General features: G+C 40.8%; 1 protein-coding gene across 11 annotated transcripts in view; it reads right to left on the minus strand.

Moving 5' to 3' along the window:
- TRDN (triadin) overlaps positions 1-21,115 on the minus strand; it is a 184,928-nt gene that overhangs the window by 52,105 nt on the left and 111,708 nt on the right. For all 11 annotated transcript variants that reach the window (XM_081856168.1, XM_081856167.1, XM_081856172.1 and 8 more), the window contains 2 exons: positions 4,233-4,268; positions 2,345-2,398 (listed from right to left, as the gene is read on the minus strand). In XM_081856168.1, the coding sequence (XP_081712294.1) occupies positions 2,345-2,398; positions 4,233-4,268 (90 nt within the window). The remainder of the gene's footprint in view (positions 1-2,344; positions 2,399-4,232; positions 4,269-21,115) is intronic.

Genomic DNA, 21,115 nt, shown 5'->3' on the forward strand with positions numbered 1-21,115 from the left:
ATGTAATTCCGAAAGAAGAAGTTAGCACAGTCCATGTAAAAGGTAGATCACAGAATTAAATTAGGTCTTCACTTTACACAGAAGCAATTTCAAAGAATGCACAGATCAATCTTTCTTTTAACGCCTCTTCAAAGGCTCCAAACGTCCAAATCTTTTGCTTTGATGTTTAAGCAGCAGCGGAAGACGGACTTCCTGTTTGCATCTCTCCGCTTTCAGCCAAATTTGATAATAATTTAAGCTCAAATTTTTGTAATCCCCTCTTACTCACGGGTTGTTGCTTTTGAATCAAATCTTTCCAGGAAAAAAGGTCAGCGCTCACCGACAGCGGCTGTGCGGCTTCACTCCACAGGAATAGCGATCGACTCACAGCGCCGCGATACCCCCTCCACGTTCCGGAGCCCCTTACGGGGTTCCTTCTGCGTTTCGGGAGCCGCTTCTGGTGCCCGCCGAGTCCCAGGGCCACAGGCTCTTGCTGCCTGTGGTTTTTCGGTGCGGGTCCCCGCTTCACCGTGGCGGGCGACCCGTTTCTGCGGAGCCTCCTCCTCACAAAGCAAGGAGGACCACCATTGCCGTTCGCGCCGCCTCCGGAAGTCCTAGATGGGTGCTTCTCTCTGCCCCAACCTTGCCGCCTGCCTGCTTCATCCCAGCCCCATTCAGGTAAGGTGTACTGACAGCAGTGTCGAGAGGTCAGCTCCATGGCTCTGCCCCACCACATAGGCTGTTATTATTCAATGGTCAGCAGACCAAGTTGCTAAGTGCCTCTTTTGAAATAGAAAATACAAGGAAATGGCCAGCAGGAGTTTTTTCAGTAGCTGCCAAACAGCTGGAAAGTCTTGGACTGTTCTGCCTCTGTAGCTCAATATGATGGGATCTAAGTCTGTGGGTGATATTCAACCACGTTTCATTCACAGTTAGCCCACTGAAGTTAATGAACACGACTACATCATGTCTTCTAATTTCATCATGTCTGCTCTGAGTAAAGCTTAGTAGAATACCATTTCATTTAGAATGAAAAGGAATGGGGCGGAGGGGAACTTGAGTGTTGGTGTCAGAACTGAATCAGAAGCAGAAAAATGGCTCTGGCCTCTGGAAGGCACCTTTGGGTGGGGCTTCCTCTCTGGGGATGATGAGGAGCAGTGGGATATACTGCAAATTATACAGTGAGTCGACTTGGGTGCAATACATCTATTATAGAAACATTGTAAGTCTCTGGCGAATTCTTCCTCCAAAGGAAACTAGTCCCTGGTAAGTACTGCTGCTGGGGCTTCCACACTTATCAGAAAGTGTGTTCTCCTTCATGGAGAGCACGTGTTGCGGTGGGGTCTGCTGAGCCACCCCTCTGTTACCAGGCAGGGTCTCTAAAGATGGCCTGGGGAAGTGATTGGTTCACTGGGTTGCTGGGGTAAAAGTTATGTTGCAATTTTGGTGGGAGGGGTAAAATGTTTAAATACTCTGCACGCAGCCTGGAGCTTTCTCTTTGCTGCGTGCAACGGATCACCCGCCCTTGAGTAAGGGGTTGTTGCATTGACCTTGCTATGCCTGTCATGGGGTCATCTGCCGTTGGGGCAGGAGCCTGGTAGGAATTTTGTCCATCTGGCTGATTGGCTGGGCCATTTGGTTTTTGCCTACTGCCTAGCAAATCGTCACAACTTGTAAGGTTGCAGTTAGGAATTGGTTATAAATTGGTGGAGGAGGGGTTAGGACAGGCTGGGCCTGCCCCTCCATGGTTGCTGCAGAAAGGGAATTCCATTAAAGGAATCCTGGGGCTTGCCATCTTTTCGTCCAATCCCTGGAATGGGACTACGGCTGGCAAGCCTTCGGGGAGCATGTGGATGAGAATTGAGGGTCTGTGACTCAGCTCCATTTCTCCCCGACTTGCTTTCCCCCGCACTGTCTTTCGGTGGTGCCCGGAAGTCAGTTCTGTCCCCAGGCAGGGGGACAGATGGTCTTAACCAATGCCTAAACAACCACTCATGGTTTTGTATTTAAATAAAGTTGTGGCCAAAATTATGCCAAAAACCTTAAACAAAAATTAAGTGTGCGTTGTGAGTTATTTGGGGGGTGGCTTGGGGACCTCGACACGCAAAGGTTGTGTGTACATATATCATCAGTGAAGGATTTTCTTTCTTAACATGCAACACTTGTTATGACACATGTTAGGAACTACAGACACATGTTCATAGCAATGACACTGCACCATTATTCTTACCCAACACAAACCAAAAAGAACATTAACTTGCAGAACCCAGCAGATGGTGCTATGATGCAATGAAATGCACCATAACCAGAGCAGTTGATTGAATACATTGAAAATAAAGCAAGAGAAAACAATTTAATCACTTACCTGGTGCTGCTATTTTTACAGAAGCTGGTTGAGCTGCAGGAGCTTTTGCTGGCTCTTAAAATGAGAACAAATTAAAGCAATTACTACAAAGCATTCTACAGCGAAAACACAGGGACATGGGGAAATTTCAGATGAAAAAGATTGCCCTTAGCATCTCTTGCATAGGTGAGCAGAGAAAGAAGATTATTAAAAACAAAGTGCCTATCTGCATTCTACTCAATCAAAGGCATGGAAAAAGTAATGAGCAAAAATGGTTATTTGGAACCACTTGATACTTGCTTTCATTAACAAATATGGTTTTACTATTGTATCACTCTGCGCTGCATCTTAGTACAGTAGTAGTTTTCTTAGTCACATGCAACATTTGCATATATGGCAGAAATAGTTATGGGGAAATGCTCCCCCCCCCAGAAGGAAAGTGCAACCTTCTGAAAACACACAGCATTAAGAGTTTCCAGGATTCTTGAGGATTCAGAAAAAATAATAATACTACTACAGGCTGTTTCCTGAATCTCTAGCCTAGATTAGAGTCACCTGTGCTGTGCTAGTGTCAGAAACACATAGAACTGTGAGGGTAATGTCACTGCAGCATGAAACAGAAGATGTTTCAGTTGCCCTTGTTTTTGTCACAGTTCTCTTTCCCCCTTTTCTTCCGCTGGAATACACGTCTTAAACAATAGGTTAAATAAAAAGGATCCCTTTCGCCAGTCCCAGCCCTATCCTTATGCTGAGCGAGGCAGCTACCTTAGGCAGCTGATTTTGGGTGTCATGAAAGGGAAGCAAATTCTTCGTTGTTTGTTTTATTTTATATTATTTTAATTGCCTGGGAGGTGGCGAGACAATGGCGGGATTTTCTGCCTCTGGTGCCCAAATAACTTGACTGGCCTTGGATATATGCATCCTCATGGCATGGGGTGGGAGCACCATTGGGTACTCTGCTTCAGGCAGCAGAATGCCTTGGGCCAGCTTAGCCATCCATTTTGTGAGGATGGAGTTAGTGCTAATAGCACAGTTCTATGCATGTTTTCTCACAAGCGAGCCCCACTCTGCTCAACAGGGCTTATTCCCAGGTTGCAATAAGAACTGTTATTATACCTCAAGTCAGGTATAGGGAACCTTTGGGCCTACACATGTCGTTGAACTACAACTCCCATCATCCTTGGCCACTGACCATGCTTACTAGGGCTGATGGGAGTTGTAATTCAGCAATATCTGGAGGTATCTTCACACCATTATATTATACCTGTGTAAATAATACATAGAAAGGACTTTAATGAAGAGTCACTTGTTTCCCACTGAATACAGCTCCACTGAAATGGAGACTGAAGAACAGTCAAGCTTAGGCAAGTGCTTCCTATATGTTTAAGGTCACGGCATACACAGAAAAGCACAGATGCACAAGCTTCCCAGCTTTTCTTTCCAGTTCTTGACCACCAAGAACATGTTCAGCTGAGATCACAGCTGACATTTCATTCCCCATGAAAGCTCTGCTTTTTCGAGACGTTAGATTAAAAAAAAATAATGAGGAAGGGAGGCAATAACTGTCAGTCACAAACAGGAATGCGGAATTGGAAATACAGTGTGAATTGATTTAGAATGGAAGAGGCAGCTGAAGTCTAAACATGTCATTTTAGAATTATAAATGGTGTCACCACCTCCTTATTTGCATCTTCTTGCAATTTCATAGCACTATCCTATGAATGCCTCTTCAGACATATGTCCCATTGAGCACAATGGAACCTGCTGTCAGGTAAGGGAATAAACGAACGAGCTGTTTTTAATTTGAGTACATTGAATCACTATCATTTGGGTACATTGGAACAGGCTGTTTTAAAACTGAGCTATATAAAAAACAGGATGTACAACCACAACTAAAAACGAGACATACTTTTGAGGTCTTTTGTCAAAACAGCTTCTTTCTTATCTGCAAGAATAAAACACACACAGAGGAATTAGCAGCGGCATTGTACCGAATGCTATCACATATATTTACAAGTGATTCGATAACACAAATGCCCAAAGAACACATTTGGAGTCTTCATCCTTCATTTTGCAACACAGCACAACCTCAGGTAGAAAGACAGCCAATAGGATTTATCTGATCATCACAAAAAGAACCATATTTATTGTTTTATTTTTTGCAGGATTCTTATTAAATGCCCTTTCTTTGATCAAAAGCAATAAAACGCCCAGAAATTTCAAGGGGAAACTCAATTATTCTTGGGTGTACGTACACTGCTCTCTGAACTAAAAATATTTCTGGGTTAATCTGCTGCCTCTACTAGCATGTTTTCTAGGAATCACTTCAAAGCATGCTAATTACCACATTGAGATGAAATTAATCATAAAGCAGCTTTCGGCCATGGGGGTCTGCTGAAGCATTCAAGAAACGCTTTATAGTTGCCAGATATGGAAATTTTAAAAGGTGTCACTTGTAGTTGATATGAATCATTTATCACAATAATCTGCCATTACTGGAAGCTATAAAACCTGAATACACAGACAGCATTATATGCAATACCAGATGTGAGCTACAATTAAATACCCTGAGCTCACTCAAAAATATTCTGAAATATTGGGATAGTGTGATATGTTTTGGATAAAGAATATATTTTAAATACCTTCTTCATAGCTTCACAGTCCATACAAGTGTATTTCATTGTTGGCCTATTTTTCATACTTAACATCCTGATGCTCCAAAAGAGTCAAATAAGGAGGTGATGGAATACTGCATGAACACTCAGGAGTATTCTCTCTCTCTCTCTTTTTCTCTATCTCTCTACATATATATATGAGGTTTACATAAACACAATAAAATACAATGGCATTTAATAAAATTTCCTTTAAAATAGAAAAAAATGAGGTTAAAAACAAAATTATGTAGCACAAATAAAATTTAGCAGTGTTTTAATAAATTAAGTCTACATCTCCTTCGAATATCTTAAAGATTATCTTGGACTGTGAGTACTCCTCACTATACATTCATTATATGATCAGTTCCTTATTCAACATGCATTGTATCTATTGGAGAATAAGGATCTTAAGTTTTCAAAACTGACCAGTAGTGAGATACAACTATCTGAGCTGCAACAATGAAAAGAAGTTCAATCGCAAATCAGATGTTTATAATGTTGCCAGGATTTTTAGTATGCTGCATGCATTAGTAAATTACTCATCAGTAAATCTCATTTCTTAATCCTTCACAGGTTTATAAAGTTTTGAAGTAGCTTCTTCTTGCTCCTGTCCAGTGATGTTGCACAAATACTGGAGAATTTAATTGAATTCACATTCTGACATGGAAGTAATATAACAATGAAATTATGGCCTGGACAGAGTAGCCACCTTTTGACGAAGGAATCAGCAGGCCACCAGTTCAAGCAGTAAAACTGAAGTCATAGAGGTATATTGTACCTGACTGACAAAAACAGACCAGGATTTCTTAAAATAAGCAGTACTAGCGAAAGTAGTGAAACTAATTACACTGGCACATTTGAAAATAAAAGTAATGCTTTATGAGGGGATCATAAAAACTAGGAATAGTAGCAATAATGTGAACGTTTTCAAGAAATGCAAGCCACACATTAATTATAATGGATTAGGAAATATCAATCATTTTAGCATGTAGGAGGAGGGAATTATATTTTGCAAGGTCAAGTACAGTTTGTCACCTTGCATCCCCCCACCCCAAAATTCTTACATCAAACATGATATTATTATGAACTCTAGAGAAGGGCTTGCCAATATTTTGGGGTCTGTGGACACATTTACAAACTGAATAAACTGCAGTGGGCACCATACAAATGCCACAACTCTCTTCTCCCTATCTATATTCCCCCAAATCCACCTGACACAACTGGACTTGGAAAAAAGCCCTTTGTTGGCTAAGGAAGGCTTTTTTGAAGCATAAATTCAGCTGAGGAACAGGTGGACGATGGGCAGTGGCGTAGCGTGGGTTGTCAGCACCCGGGGCAAGGCAAATAATTTGCGCCCCCTAACCCGTGGATTTGCGCCCCCTAACCCGCGGATTTGCCCTAACCCCAGGTGTTGCGCCCGGTGCGGCCGGCCCCCCCTGCACCCCCCACGCTACGCCACTGACGATGGGACCCTGCAGGCTCCAAGGCATGGGAGTGAGGGACAGAATATCAGGACGAGGGACGGAAGTACTATCTTCACAGTAGTAATAAAAACAACTTGACTACTTTTTTCCAGTTGGAGAACAAGTGGTTCTAGAAAAGAAATAATGTACAGGTAAACACTCTGCTTCTTCATTTTAACAAGCAAATATTTTGACAAACATGATCTGTCTATAACCGTGTGTGTGTGAAAATATATATATGAAAACAGAAAAGCTCAGTCTCCTTCTTTTGGCACAAGCCACTCAATTTTACCTCAGGCCTTGTTCAACATTCCTTTGAAGTAAACTAGCAGCAATACAGTAGCTGCAAATGACATCTAAACAACACACAGGGTGATAAAAACTAAAGCCCCCCCTTTGTGTCTTTCATACAACTATATCCCTAGGTGGTTTATAATAAACTGCTATGCGATACTGCTATTTTTCAGAAAATAGACACTTGGAACATATTTTTTTTTTTAACTGAATCTTGAGTGAGTGTGAATCCCAGGTTTATGTTGCCAAGCCTTCACAAAAATGTTTTGGAGAGTGTGCAATTTAGGACAATGACAGACCAGCTTAGGCCATCTAAGACAGGGATGAGAAACCTTTGGCCCTTCAAATGTTGCTGGACTACAAATCACATCATCCCTGACTATTGGCAATGCTTGCTAAGGTTGGTGGAAATTGGAGTTCAACTGGATGTGGAAGGCCACAGGTAGATTTCCAACCTCTTGATTTAAGATTTCATAGAAAGGCAACTGTCCAAGTAACTATGATGAGGCTTAAACTCAACACCATTCCATTCCATTTCAGCTACCACTATAATGTTTCTTTTGTTTAGTAAATAGCCATGGCCATGACTCTCTTTTATTATGCAGACTTGGGCCAAAGTGTTGCCAGATAAACTAAATTGTTCAATATGTTTCTAGAAGATGAGCAAAAACAGGGAAATGTCTTTCTTCTTCCCTCCCCGGGTTGGAAGTTTGTATCAAGGGGTGTATGCAAGAGGTTAATAGTCTGGCAGTCCTCGAAATGGGTCTGAAAGACACACAGAAGACTTGTTCACTCTATTAAGGCATTGGTGTTTCCCTTGGAAATCTGATGGGGAGCAATATCTGTTGGTGTTCATGCCAAGGACCTTCTGCCATCCAACATATATTGTAAATAAAACCTTGCATGACAGGACTCATGTCCTATACAACTTGGGATGTAAGTACCTAAAAGGGCACATCCCCCAGTATTGACCATCTCAGGTCCTACAATCAGTAGGTGAGGGCCTGTTGATGATGGTTCAATTGGCTACTGCCTGGTTGCACTGATGCATGTCAGGACCTTTTTGGTGGTGGTTCCCCATTTGTAGAATGTCTTCCCTGGTAAGGTGCATCTGTCTCTGTCATTAATGTTAAAGAGGGAGTTAAAAACATTTCTGTTTGTGCAAGCATTTGGTAGCTGGAAGAGAAATTCCTGACCATATTTTGGGGGGTGGGAACATTCCAGCTGTGAGTGGGACTGAAGTCAGTTGAGGGCTTGGCCAGACCTGAAAATGAACAGTGTGCACTCGGCTTTCTCACTCTCCGTTTCTGTCTCTCTCACTCCTTTTTCTTTCTCTCTTGCCTTGCTCTTGCTTAAAAAAATAAATAACTCTCCTGGCCATTCACACAAAATCAGGCTGAGGGCTGTATGTGCCCCTGGGTCCACAGGTCACCCACTGTGCTGTAGAGGCTCAGGTGCTCTAATGGACTGGGAACATAAGAACATGAGGAGCCTGGTGGATAAGTCCAGTTGCCCATCTAGTCCAGCATCCTTTACTCACAGTGGCCAATGAGATGCCTGTGGGAAACCCACAAGCATGATCTGAGCACAACAGCACTGCCCCTTTTTGTGCTTTCCAGCCACTGGTATTCAGAAGCCTACTGCCAGAATGCCAGACATGCTAGAAATAAAGAGGCGCCATACAAGATATTTCACTAGGGAAGGAAGGATCATTTCCCCCTTATATTTCGAATCCATACAGTGCAATCTTATGCATACTTACTGAGGAGTTCCATTTTGTCCAGTAGAACTTATTCCACTGGAAGTGCGCTTAGGATTCTGGCCTTACTGCTATTACTGACTTGCTGCAAAAATAAATTACTAATGAAATGACTGAAGTCTTTCCGACTTTCGGCTCACCGTCTACAAACCGATCAGTGGTTCCACTTACATGGTTATATAAATCTAGCATAACCACTTCCAAGTGCTTCCAAGAAACTAGATAAGCAGAAGGTTTCTAGATACAGTATGTCAGCCACATGTGTGAAATCATTTCCTGCACATTGGACACATTAATGGGGGCTTTTAAACCAATACATCATGCATGGATGGTACTTAACGTTCCATTTGCTGCCCCGAGCAAAGTGTCCAAATGTGTTAAAATACAAGAAGCAGCAGGTGGCATACGTTGTCTGGAAAATAGCTTAGCATCTGAACATTTTAGTCAATGAGAGACCATTCTTCATATAGACCAGTCTTAAATAGCAGATTTGCCTGACTTTATATATTTGTTGCTGAGCAATGTATTTTATTTCTATCCAGCGATCTAAAAGCTAGATATCTATCTGGCCAAAGCCAAGAATGAACTAAAATTAAATCAAAGCCATTACATTTCCAAAGCAACTGTTATCAACTATACAGCAAAACGCTACATCCATGTCTGAGTGTATTTGAAAAGCCTGATAAGAAGAACTTGTTTATATTTGAGATTATGTTGTTGGGATGAAATCAAGGTTATCAAACATACATTTAGGGTTATTGTGGTGGTGGTTGGTTGGGAAGAGGCCTGGTTACAGTTATTTTGTTTTCAGCTGGATCTTAATTGAATATTTTTCAGGCAAATCCAATCTAAAACTGTTTGGAGCTCTAAAAATACAGTAAGCTATACATTTTAACATATAAATACAAGTGTATATTTTCAATGCGACTGCAGTGATTTGCTGCAATTCACAAGCACTCCTGTATACTTAGGCTATCCTATTCCCTGTAATGGAAGATGTAGAACTAGATGCATCTCTCTTTCTGCACTGGAAACTGCCCTGCAGCTACTGGGAAACGCCACTTGTGCAGAAGCTCCAGAAGTGCACCATAAGATGGACCATAAGAAAGGATCTTGATCTAAGCATTTGTTTCCCAATTAGATGCAGACTGACTGGATAAATTGTGATGGAGAAGCTGCTATTGTCCTGCCTTTGTCTGAGGATAATAGTGGCTTCCTAAGAACTTTCAGTGCCCTTAACAAATAACAGTTCCCAGGATTCTTTGGGGGAAGTCATGGCTGTTTAAACTGGTATAACACCACTCTAAATATACAGTGCAGATGGGGCCTCTGTCTTCATTTACAGAACCTCCATTTTTAATCAACAATAAGGATACTCAACACATCATGGCTATGTAAAAATGATTGCCTAGAACATTAGAAAAAATAAGATTAGAAATATATCTGATTATTTTTTAAAATTGTAGTGGGTTACTTTGATTTTTGCCTTGTTAATTTTTGTATTAATTTTATATGTGTTAATTAATAAAACATAGCAACATCCAGAAAGCTATTGCATATGACTCAAAGCAAGATGAGCAAATAGAAAACCATTTCATTCAAATATTTTATAAAAGAAACTATCTGTTATGTGACATTGACCTGTGTTTCTATTTTGCAGTGTTTACTGCTGCTTAGCTTAGAAAATCTTTAACTAAAAAGGAATGAGTATTACTTCCCGTTACTCCAACAGTTACACAAATGGATCCTTGTATACTAGTGTCGCATGTAGAACCCTAAAACTGCACAATCTACAGTCAAGAAGATGAGGACTGAATTCCCATAATGTATTATCTATTTGATGCTGAGCTGGGCAAGTGTATTGGCAAGGCAGCGATGGCAATGGCTCACCTCTCTGAAATGGTATGGGAGAATGAGATGCTAATGTTCAATAGCAAGATGAAGGTCTACCAGGCTGGCGTGTTGAGCACACTGCTTTATGGAAGTGACTTGTGGGCAACTTACAAGCATCAGGAGCAACACCTCAATGCCCGGAAGATTTTAGGCAGGATGCTTTTTCAAATAAGGATGTGCTCTCCCAAGTCCACATTCCCAGGATGTTCATATTCCTGTCTTAGTGACGTCTCTGCTGGCTTGGTCATGTCCATGATGTCCAATATTCCCAAGAATGTGCTCTACAGGGAGCTGACTTCAGGCACCAGGCCCATAGGCAGACCAACTTTCCATTACAGAGATGTCTGCAAACATGACACGAAGGCTGGCAACATCAGCCCCATCCTGTGGGAATCTCTTGCAGATGACCACAGTGCCTGGAGACATACAGGTTGTGTAGGTATAGCAGAGATCAGAGGAGGAATGACCGTTGGGAGGCGAGCAGAGGGAAGAAACGCCATGGTGCATCTGCTGCAGCATAACTGGATGCCTTCCTCTGTCCCAGCTGCAACCAAGCATCTCTCTCCCATATTGGTCTCCACAGCCACAGCAGGCGCTGTGACCTTCCAACATTTTGATTTCACTGCCAGAGGCGCACTCCTCCATTGTCTCCCGAGACTGACAGATACCAACAACAACAGTCTATTTGATATTTGCCACTATTGCTTTGTAAGTTGAAACTAAGGTCTTAGGTCTCCTACCAAGTCATGCACTTGCTTAACAGTTCAAAGCAAGCAGCGGGTTGCTTTATCAACACACGAGCTGAATGTAAGACCTTGTCCCAAGTAACAAAAGGATATAAAGAAGCCACTTGCTCAGGCAAAGTCTCATTAAAGTCAACAGGAGTACATCTGCTGAGGGTCTTCTCTGACATCTATAAAATTTCAAAACTAAATGAAGGTTTGAATTTGCAACAGGAGAAAGGATCTGTCTGATATTCTTTAGATCCAAAAGGGAACAAATATCTGCTGATTTTTTTAAATATTTGCAGTGGGCATGATTGCTTTCTGCTAGGACATTGCAGCAGAATCGTTAAGAATTCTGTTAAAAGTGTAGTGCAGCCTTTATTGTGCCCATTAGCCATCACAGAAGAAGAATATGCAATAATTATGGTTTTCAGTATATTATATCCCAAGCTGTCTCATTAAACCCACAAACATGCTTTGATCAGGGGCAAAAACATTATGAAAGATGTTCATTCTATGCCACAAGACTAGCTCTTCAGATCCTGCCTATCACATATTTCCTGATTGTGTGCATCTCTATGCACAAACAGGGGGGAGTTCAATGCTAATCTAAAATCACTGTTTGTTCATTAGTGCGTATTTAACTCATTTTTGGAGTATACTGTCACATTGTACACAATAATTTGCCAAAATGTGTATTTTATGTGTACTTCAGAACTTTCACACAAGAGCAAGTATGACTAAAATGGTTTCTACTGGCCCATTTTAGAAAGGGGTGTCATACATACTGGTAATTAGAAGTGCACTCTCTTAAGTGCTCAACCACATATATTTACTGCAATTATTTTCAAGAACATCTGCACATACCGCTAAGCCAATCATTATACAACACTTCATAGAACTTAATAGCTCCAAGTCATCAAAAAGAAAAAATGGAGGATGGCGCTGTATGAAAAGGAAGAGAACTACAATTCCAGCTGCCTAAAACTGGGCACACATTGAAATAATCACATAATTAAGGATGCAGTGGAATACCTTCCATTTATCTCTAACAACTTGTGTTGTTTCCATTGATCTCTCAAAGATGAGACATTATCAAATTCAGCAGTACATGGCTTAACATGCAAGAGCTTCAAAGGGACAAATTTCACACAGGACAAAATGGCAGAACTGTGGTTTGAACCACAAATTCTGCACCTGTGGTTTGGATTAATGCACATTAAAATGCAAAGTAAACATAATTCCCCCCCACTACCTACTTGAAGGTACGCATGAGTAGTTTTTAAGACCTCTCTAGTCCTTTTCAGGCACAGAAAAGCATATGTGGGGGCTCAAACTGGATAGGGATGTGCCCATCCTACTACCCAGTTTGAGTCCATATATGGATGAATAGAGCTTCTGGAAAATTCAAATGTACAGGGACACAGATCTGAGCTATACAGTTCAAAAGGATTGTGTGATTCATCTTTTGCCGAGCAGTAAAGATTCAGGCTGCTGAGGACTGACTTACAACTTGCATGCTAACCTGAGGTCTGAAGTGGTACAGTCCAGCAGGACTTGCCAGAGTCTGGAAATGGGAATGGTTAACTCTTTGTAGTCCTTGATAAGATTTGGTAGTTTTGTCTGAAGTTAGTAACTTGCTTTTAAATATTTGCAACCAAAAAATTATGTGGGTCATCACTGGGATTTTTGGGTTATCACCTAGGTACCAATTTCCACTGAGAGGTGGTATGTGTGTGTCTGTCTGTGTGTGAGAGAAAAACACTAGTATTTTGTTGTGTTATGTGTGTGTGTGTGTGTGTGTGTGTGTGTGTGTATATATATATATATATATATATATATATATATATATATAGCATTCCTATATCTGAAAGCAGAAAGGAGCAAAAGCTAGACAATGCCAGAAAACATCAAATGAGGAAAGCTTTGCAGGTGCAGGGGAAGAAGTGTGAAGGAATGGAGATGATAAGTGCTAAGGGCTAGTTGTGAAGTAAGGAGGAATCAGTCAGCAGTCCACAAGCTAAAACTCAAAAGGTAAGAGCATCAGTAAAAACAGATAGCCAAAATGTAAATGTAAGAAATGTAAAGTATTGCACTTGGGCAAAAAAAATGAGAGGCACAAATACAAGATGGGTGACACCTGGCTTGAGAGCAGTACATGTGAAAAGGATCTAGGAGTCCTGGTTGACCACAAACTTGACATGAGCCAACAGTGTGACGCGGCAGCTAAAAAAGCCAATGCAATTCTGGGCTGCATCAATAGGAGTATTGCATCTAGATCAAGGGAAGTAATAGTGCCACTGTATTCTGCTCTGGTCAGACCTCACCTGGAGTACTGTGTCCAGTTCTGGGCACCACAGTTCAAGAAGGACACTGACAAACTGGAACGTGTCCAGAGGAGGGCAACCAAAATGGTCAAAGGCCTGGAAACGATGCCTTATGAAGAACGGCTAAGGGAGCTGGGCATGTTTAGCCTGGAGAAGAGGAGGTTAAGGGGTGATATGATAGCCATGTTCAAATATATAAAAGGATGTCACATAGAGGAGGGAAAAAGGTTGTTTTCTGCTGCTCCAGAGAAGCGGACACGGAGCAATGGTTCCAAACTACAAGAAAAAAGATTCCACCTAAACATTAGGAAGAACTTCCTGACAGTAAGAGCTGTTCGACAGTGGAATTTGCTGCCAAGGAGTGTGGTGGAGTCTCCTTCTTTGGAGGTCTTTAAGCAGAGGCTTGACAACCATATGTCAGGAGTGCTCTGATGGTGTTTCCTGCTTAGCAGGGGGTTGGACTCGATGGCCCTTGTGGTCTCTTCCAACTCTATGATTCTATGATTCTATGATTCTATGATTCTATGAAAATAAAAATTATGCCTTTTGTTGTTATTTGTTATCTCAAAACTTCAATTACCGCAAAGGCCTTAACCCAGTCTCCATTTCATGCTGAGCACTATAAGATATCCCTAATCATCAACTGAACTCCTTGATCTCCCTTCCTCATAAACCATTTGCTTTGGAATATAGTGATATTTAATAGGAAGAAAGCAATAACATAGGCAAATAGAAAAGCCCAAAAGAGAGTAATGGATATTTAGCCACAAGGGGTCACCAACATTTCTTTTGTGAACAAAATCAAATCTATTAACATAACGAAAGTTATATGAGACTTTAAAGAGGTCCTTTCTCCTCAAAACATCAAGAAGTTTAAAAATTGTCACAGGACTTTTTTTTAATGTGTCTATAAAGCAGAGTAACAAAGGCCAACTTGCGAGAGAATGGCTTGGCCTTTTCTCCTCATTTCCCATGTATCGGTGCCCTTTTGAAAGCTGCAGAGATTGGCATTTCAACATCACAGTATTGATGACAATATGCCTGCTGTCGTGCTATGCAAAAAGGCAGCATGGAATGCAAACACAGGCTTGTCTCTGAAGCCTGTTCTGTGCTCAGATGGCAATATGGTAGATCCAAATATAGCCAATGATAGCCATGTATCTCCAGGTCGTAGGACTTGTTAGGCCTAAGCTACGTAAACTGTTCACCATGTGATAAAGCCATCCTTGGACCACACCACTTCAGACTACAGCTCATGTTAATGAATGAACCCTAGTTGTGGTTGTTATTGTTGTTGTTATTTTTAAAAGAGTTTTAAAGTTCAACACTGGGGCTTTAAACCAGTCCCAGAACAAACTGTTATCCATTTGTTTTGGCATTCTCTTCTTGTAATATGACCAGAAAGCATTCACTTAAGAAGATGGAAGGGATCTTTGAGCTCATGTAGTCCAATCCCATGTTCCCAACAGGATTTATAATGCAGGTTGCAACTACTGCATCCCAGACAGACAGCTGTCTAGAGTGAAGGAAAGCCCACTACCTCCCAAGGCAGTATGTTCCACTGTCAGGCAACTCTTACCATTAGGAAGTTTCTTTCAATATTCAGCCCAAATCTACTTGCCTGTGATTTCCACCTATTGGTTCTAACCCTGCCCTCTGAAGCAACAGAGGACAAGTCTACTCAATCAAAGATTCAGGCTTTTGACAGTCACTTAACACTCCAACAGCTGTGAAACAATCTGCCATCTAGACAAGCCTGTGCAACTATCACGCCATGCCCAGAGCAGTAGAAGGCTGTTCTATGTGGATTTTCAAATAGGGTTGTGCCAGATATTTGTTTTGCCGGTTATGTTTGTTTAAACAAGGCTTCTAAGTCAACAACAGAATTGTCTGGTGTTGTGATCGCTGTGTGTTTCCTCCAGACCAATTAGCACCATGTTTTTGCATTATTGAAGGTCAGAGGATTAATGTGTTTTATCTACACGAACATTTTAAAAAGCTAATTAACAATCCTCGGGTTCATTTTGTGTTGAAGAGTGAAACATTCAGTATTAGTTTACACTGCAGGAAATGAAAGCGAATAGAAGGAAGACTGGAATAGAGTAAATACGAATGCAAATACATCTCGCATTTAGAGGGATTTGGTTCAGTGATGCACCATGGATGAAAGAGCCCTATTTCTGAATTGGCAGAAATCTAAATATGTATTTGGCAATTAGAGGAACCTTTTAATGAGCCTGCAAAACAGTGACCTTTAAATACAGAAAACCAGAAGGCTGTATACGGAGAGGTTTTGAAAGGGTGTTGGCAAACCATTTTCTTTTCTTAAAAAAAATATATTTTAGGTGACTGCCTGTCAAAATAGTCTTATATTTTCCAAGGAAAGATGGCTAATGTATGAAATGCAAGAACTCATAGAAGCAACCAGCATATGTGCAATTTGGCAGGGCAGATAGCAGAAGAGGAGCAAGAAAGCTGTTATAATTGACTCCTGTCTTCACATATCTCAACCCTGGGAAAGAAATCAGTATTTTCTAACTGAGCGCCATCTCTTTCCTTTCATAGATTTTCTGTCTGTAGATGTCTCTGCCTTCTCAAAGCTAGTCTGTAACAACTTATGCTTTCCTCCCCTCACTTATATGAACGCTCTTTCCTGCTTATTTCCCCATCTGTTCCTCCAGCAGAGTCTCCCCACTTCGCTCTTTACCTCCTTTGACCCCTATCTAGTATTCCAAGTCCAACACACTCCTGTGTTTGTGCCCTGGAAATTCAAAACCTCCTCCACTCCTTCCATCACACAGGCTTCAGTTACTGCTAGTTTTTGCTTTGATAATAGTGCACAATCAATATTAAAGAGAACTCCTGCCAAGGGAGGCATTAGGGTAAAAAGTCTTCACAAAGAGACACAGCATCGCCTTCCTTTAGTTTTTTTCTTTAGCACAGATGTTGAACTGAAGGAGGTCCTCCTTTCAGCAAGCTGCATTTTTATTATTTTATTATCAGGTTCTGCCTGCAAAATGCTATATGAGGGATTAAAAAAAAAGAAAACAACTGGGAAATCGGTAGATATTTGTGCATGCAAGTGATATATCTTTCATCAGTCCCATATTCATTCATTCATTCTCTCTCATCCTCCTCACAATAAAGCACAAAGGCTGCACACCTACACACACTTACTCATGAGTAAGCCTCACTGAAATTAGTGGGTGTAACACAGAGAGAATGAACACACTATTTAAAGACTTGAGGCATTACCTATAAAAGTAACTTAAACACATGAGGAAGCCAGTGGAGATGAGCGTGCAAGATCCTAGGGATGTAGGACAATTCCAACAAAAATGGAAAATTAAGCAGAAATTCCTGAAGTTTCCAGGTTCTTCTGTGATCAGAAATGGGAATCAACTGAGCAAATACAATTGGTGTTTGTTCACATCGCTGGCTTTTAGAAGTTCACAAATGATGCATACTTAATGGGGGTTTTATACATTGTTTAGACGTTTCCTTTATATTTAATTATATATTTATATTTTTATTTAAATAAGTGTAAATTATGTAATGTGTATTGCATAGCCGACAGCATGACAGAAACATAGTATTTGGCAGATTATTATTTGATGTATAATTTGACAGAAACCAAACTGCAAAAGAATGGAAACAGTGCTGACAAATACATGTTGGAACAGAAATCACGGCCTTCTAACACCCCTACTAGCTCCTTTTGCATCCAGGGAGGCTTCCTGAATATTTTAGAACCCTGGAAAACTTACAGGAGCCTCCACAAATGCAATAAGCTCCCTACTTCAGAGAGCCACCCTCCAAAAGTAATAATAATAATAATAATAATAATAATAATAATAATAATAATACCCTGCCCATCTGGCTGGGTCTACTCAGTCACTCTGGGTGGCTTCCAACAAAGAGTAAAAAATATATTAAAATGTCACGCATTAAAAACTTCCCTAAACAGGGCTGCCTTCAGATGTCTTCTAAATGTCAGGTAGTTCCAGTTACAGATAGGTAGCCGTGTTGGTCTGCCATGGTCAAAACAAAATAAAAAAAATCCTTCCAGTAGCACCTTAAAGACCAACTGAGTTAGTTCTAGGTATGAGCTTTCGTGTGCATGCACACTTCTTCAGATACACTGAAACAGAAGTCACCAGACCCTTCTATATAGTGAGAAGGTGGGGAGGGGTATTACTCAGGAGGGTGGTGGGAATGGGTGATTGGCAGATAGCTGTGATGAGCCTGTTGACGACTCTTGCAGACCTATTGCAGACCTATTGCAGTCGTTAAGAGTCGTCAACAGGCTCATCGCAGCTATCTGCCAATCACCCATTCCCACCACCCTTCTGAGTAATACCCCTCCCCACCTTCTCACTATATAGAAAGGTCCGGTGACTTCTGTTTCAGTGTATCTGAAGAAGTGTGCATGCACACGAAAGCTCATACCTAGAACTAACTCAGTTGGTCTTTAAGGTGCTACTGGAAGGATTTTTTTTATTTTGTTTTGTCAGGTAGTTGTTTATCTTTTTGACATCTGATGGGAGGGCGTTCCACAGGGCGGGCGCCACTACCGAGAAGGCCCTCTGCCTGGTTCCTTGTAGCTTTGCTTCTCGCAGTGAGGGAACTGCCAGAAGGCCCTCGGCGCTGGATCTCAGCGTCCGGGCAGAACGATGGGGGTGGAGACGCTCCTTCAGGTATACTGGGCTGAGGCCGTTTAGGGCAACTGAAAGGCAACTGAAATGATGACAAAAGGGAGAGGAGCTAGTGTGCTTCTCCCCATAGCCTTGCTACTGAGACTGCCTTGATTGAATCTTATTCCCTATGCTACTTAACATCTATATGCTATTTTTGTGCTTTTATATTGTAAACCACCCTGTGATCTTCAGATGAAGGGCGGTATAGAAATTTAAGTGACAATGTTAATAATAAAAATAAGATGATGAAGAAGAAGAGGATGAAGCCACTGGTTCTGTCACTAAGGGATTTGGGGGCTGAGATATTATTAATATGTGGGCTCTAATCCCCCCCCATCTGAATCAGATGTAGAAATAGAGTGTAGACAGTATTGGGCAAGGTGGGCCAATGGTCCCATTAGGCTCAGTTTAAAGCAGCTTTCTATGTTCCTATATTCCTAACTCTTCTTTATATAAGTTGTGTGCAGATGACTCAATGGGGACAAATCAATGTGTCTGAGACCATGCCCTTGGCCTCCTCCAACAGCCTCCATAATTAGGTTTGATCTTCTCCACAGACCCCCAAATTGATTTACCAGCATGAGTTGACTGCACTGGATAATATGTGCTGATTTAATGTGCAAAGTTTCTTTCCATTGGCAAAATCGTTTCAACAACCCATGATAAATAAATAAAAACTGTTAAACACAAGAAATATATATTCCGAAATATGTACCACAGACTCACAACTTGAATTCAGCTTTACGTGCTTGGCTAATAATAAATATAATAATGATAATAATAAGTGGGTTGGCATCTGCGAAGGGGATGCAACCATCCATTGCACTCACCTTGGGAGAGTATCTGCGGTGCATGGAGAGTATTCAGTGGCAAAGGTATGAGCAATCGGAGGTTCCGAGAGAGTCTGCTTTGACTATATACAATTTTGGCTTTAACCCCCATGTAAGTTGAGAGTTGATTGTATATCAGCCATTAAACACATACACACAGTATCAGTCCCAACAAATACTTTGATTTAGCAACTGTTGCGAAAAGCCACAGGCCACGACACAATTAGAGTGTGGACAATGGCCTAACAAATAGACAAACCTTATTCCAACTAAGATGCTGCACTCTGGCTACTCTGTTATCCTTATATAATCCTTCCATCTTGACTGGGTCACATCTTACCTCCTGATTACCATGCCCCCCACTCTTACGATTAGTAGTTCTTTCATCTCTGTCTGCCTTTCTAATATATACACCAGGAGATGTCAAATTCCCCAGGTCTTAGTCATATAAGCACAACAGAATGTTGGGACAGTGGGGTGAAGTATTGATAACCAATGGGGGGGGGGAGAGAGAGAGAGAATATATTTGTATTCAAATCATTGAGAAAACAATGACCTCTGGTTTTGAACTGGTGCACAACCAAAGGGATGTAAACAAATAATTATTTAGCAGTGTTGCCCTCCGAGGGGCATGCACCAGAATAAGACAAGCACTGAAGAAGTTTTAACGAGCTTCTAAGGTGAAATTCCTATCAGAAGCAGCGTTTATACTTCTGTGTTGGACAGATTGTGTTCCGTTGTTTTTAGCAAAATGCTGCAAATAAAAACCAACAATTTATCTAAAAGAATCCCACAAACCATCTCAGGAAATGAGACCTAGTTGCTATGACCACACATTAAAAAGTGCAGTTTGTGCTGCATTATCTGAAGGGTAAATGTGGCAAGAATTATTGGTGTATCAAATCAACAAACAGAGAGAATTTATTTAAAGTGTGACATATATGCAGCATGTGTACCTAGAATATATATATATATATACACTACAGTTTATTAAATTAAGAAAAACACAGATCTGTAGGGGTGGCTTATATCGTGTTTTGGCAGATTCTTTTGGAAAGTGAGTCATAAACTGTTAGTAACTAGACAGATGAATACTTTTACTTCGTATTGCATAATTCTCTTCAAGTGGAATATGAAGGGGAAAAACTGCATTCTTACATAATATGCAGTCTGAAATACAATAAATTGTGAAATGTTGACTGTGATGATCCATTTTAAAAAGGCAGTACAGAATTGGAAAGGTACATTTTCTAAGTACTCATTTGAAAAAAAATATTGTGAAGCAGATTAGAGAAACAAACTAATACACCACTTCTACATCTAATTAACTATGAAAACTCATGCCATTATAGGCAAGTAATCCTGAGCACATGTACTAAGGAGTAAGGCTCCATGAGGAAAGTTGTGCCTACTTCTGATTAAAGGTGTCTGGGATTTCTCTGTTGCTGCTTTCACAGAACACACAGAAATAACTTTTGAATTTTGGGTACCTATTTAATGGAATTTTTATCCCACTACCTTCATTCAGATTTTCCAGTTGCCAATCTGCCACAGCCTCACGGGAGAACCAAGGGAAGGAGCTACACTCAGTTAATTAACATATATTGTTATAACTGAATTAGAAACTTGTGACACCAGATAGCGCTGTGGAGCAGTCAAAAATAGCCTATGGGATTTTACATTATGAGCTTTATGACGTATCTTCCTGTAACATTTTTTTTAAAAGACATGTCTAGATCCAGCCAAGGTCTTTCACTTTGAGCAAGGGCCTATTATTCCTTTTTCAGACTTGTGCCTTTCAGAAGCACATAGATGTGTGCAATGGTTAGATCATGTAGCTGAAACAGCTAGATAGTAGCACTTGCATTTAATATAGCTGTTTTCTGTATTCAATTCATTGACTGCTATTTGTATGGATTACAGTAAAATGCATTCCCCATGTCACTTTTGTTAAGAACTCTTATTATTTATGGCACCACAGTGTTTTGCTTCTTGCTGCTAGACTTACATTATTCCCAGTATAATATTTCTAGTAAGTCTCAATGAAAACATTACTATTTATTGATGTGAGCGTGCATTTAGAAAGGCAATCCAAAGGGATGATTCACAACTAATTCATATGTGGGTACAACTGTTGGAATCAAGAGACC

The sequence above is a fragment of the Podarcis erhardii genome (assembly GCF_964252035.2).
Source record: "Podarcis erhardii genome assembly, chromosome: 3".
NCBI lineage: Eukaryota > Metazoa > Chordata > Lepidosauria > Squamata > Lacertidae > Podarcis > Podarcis erhardii.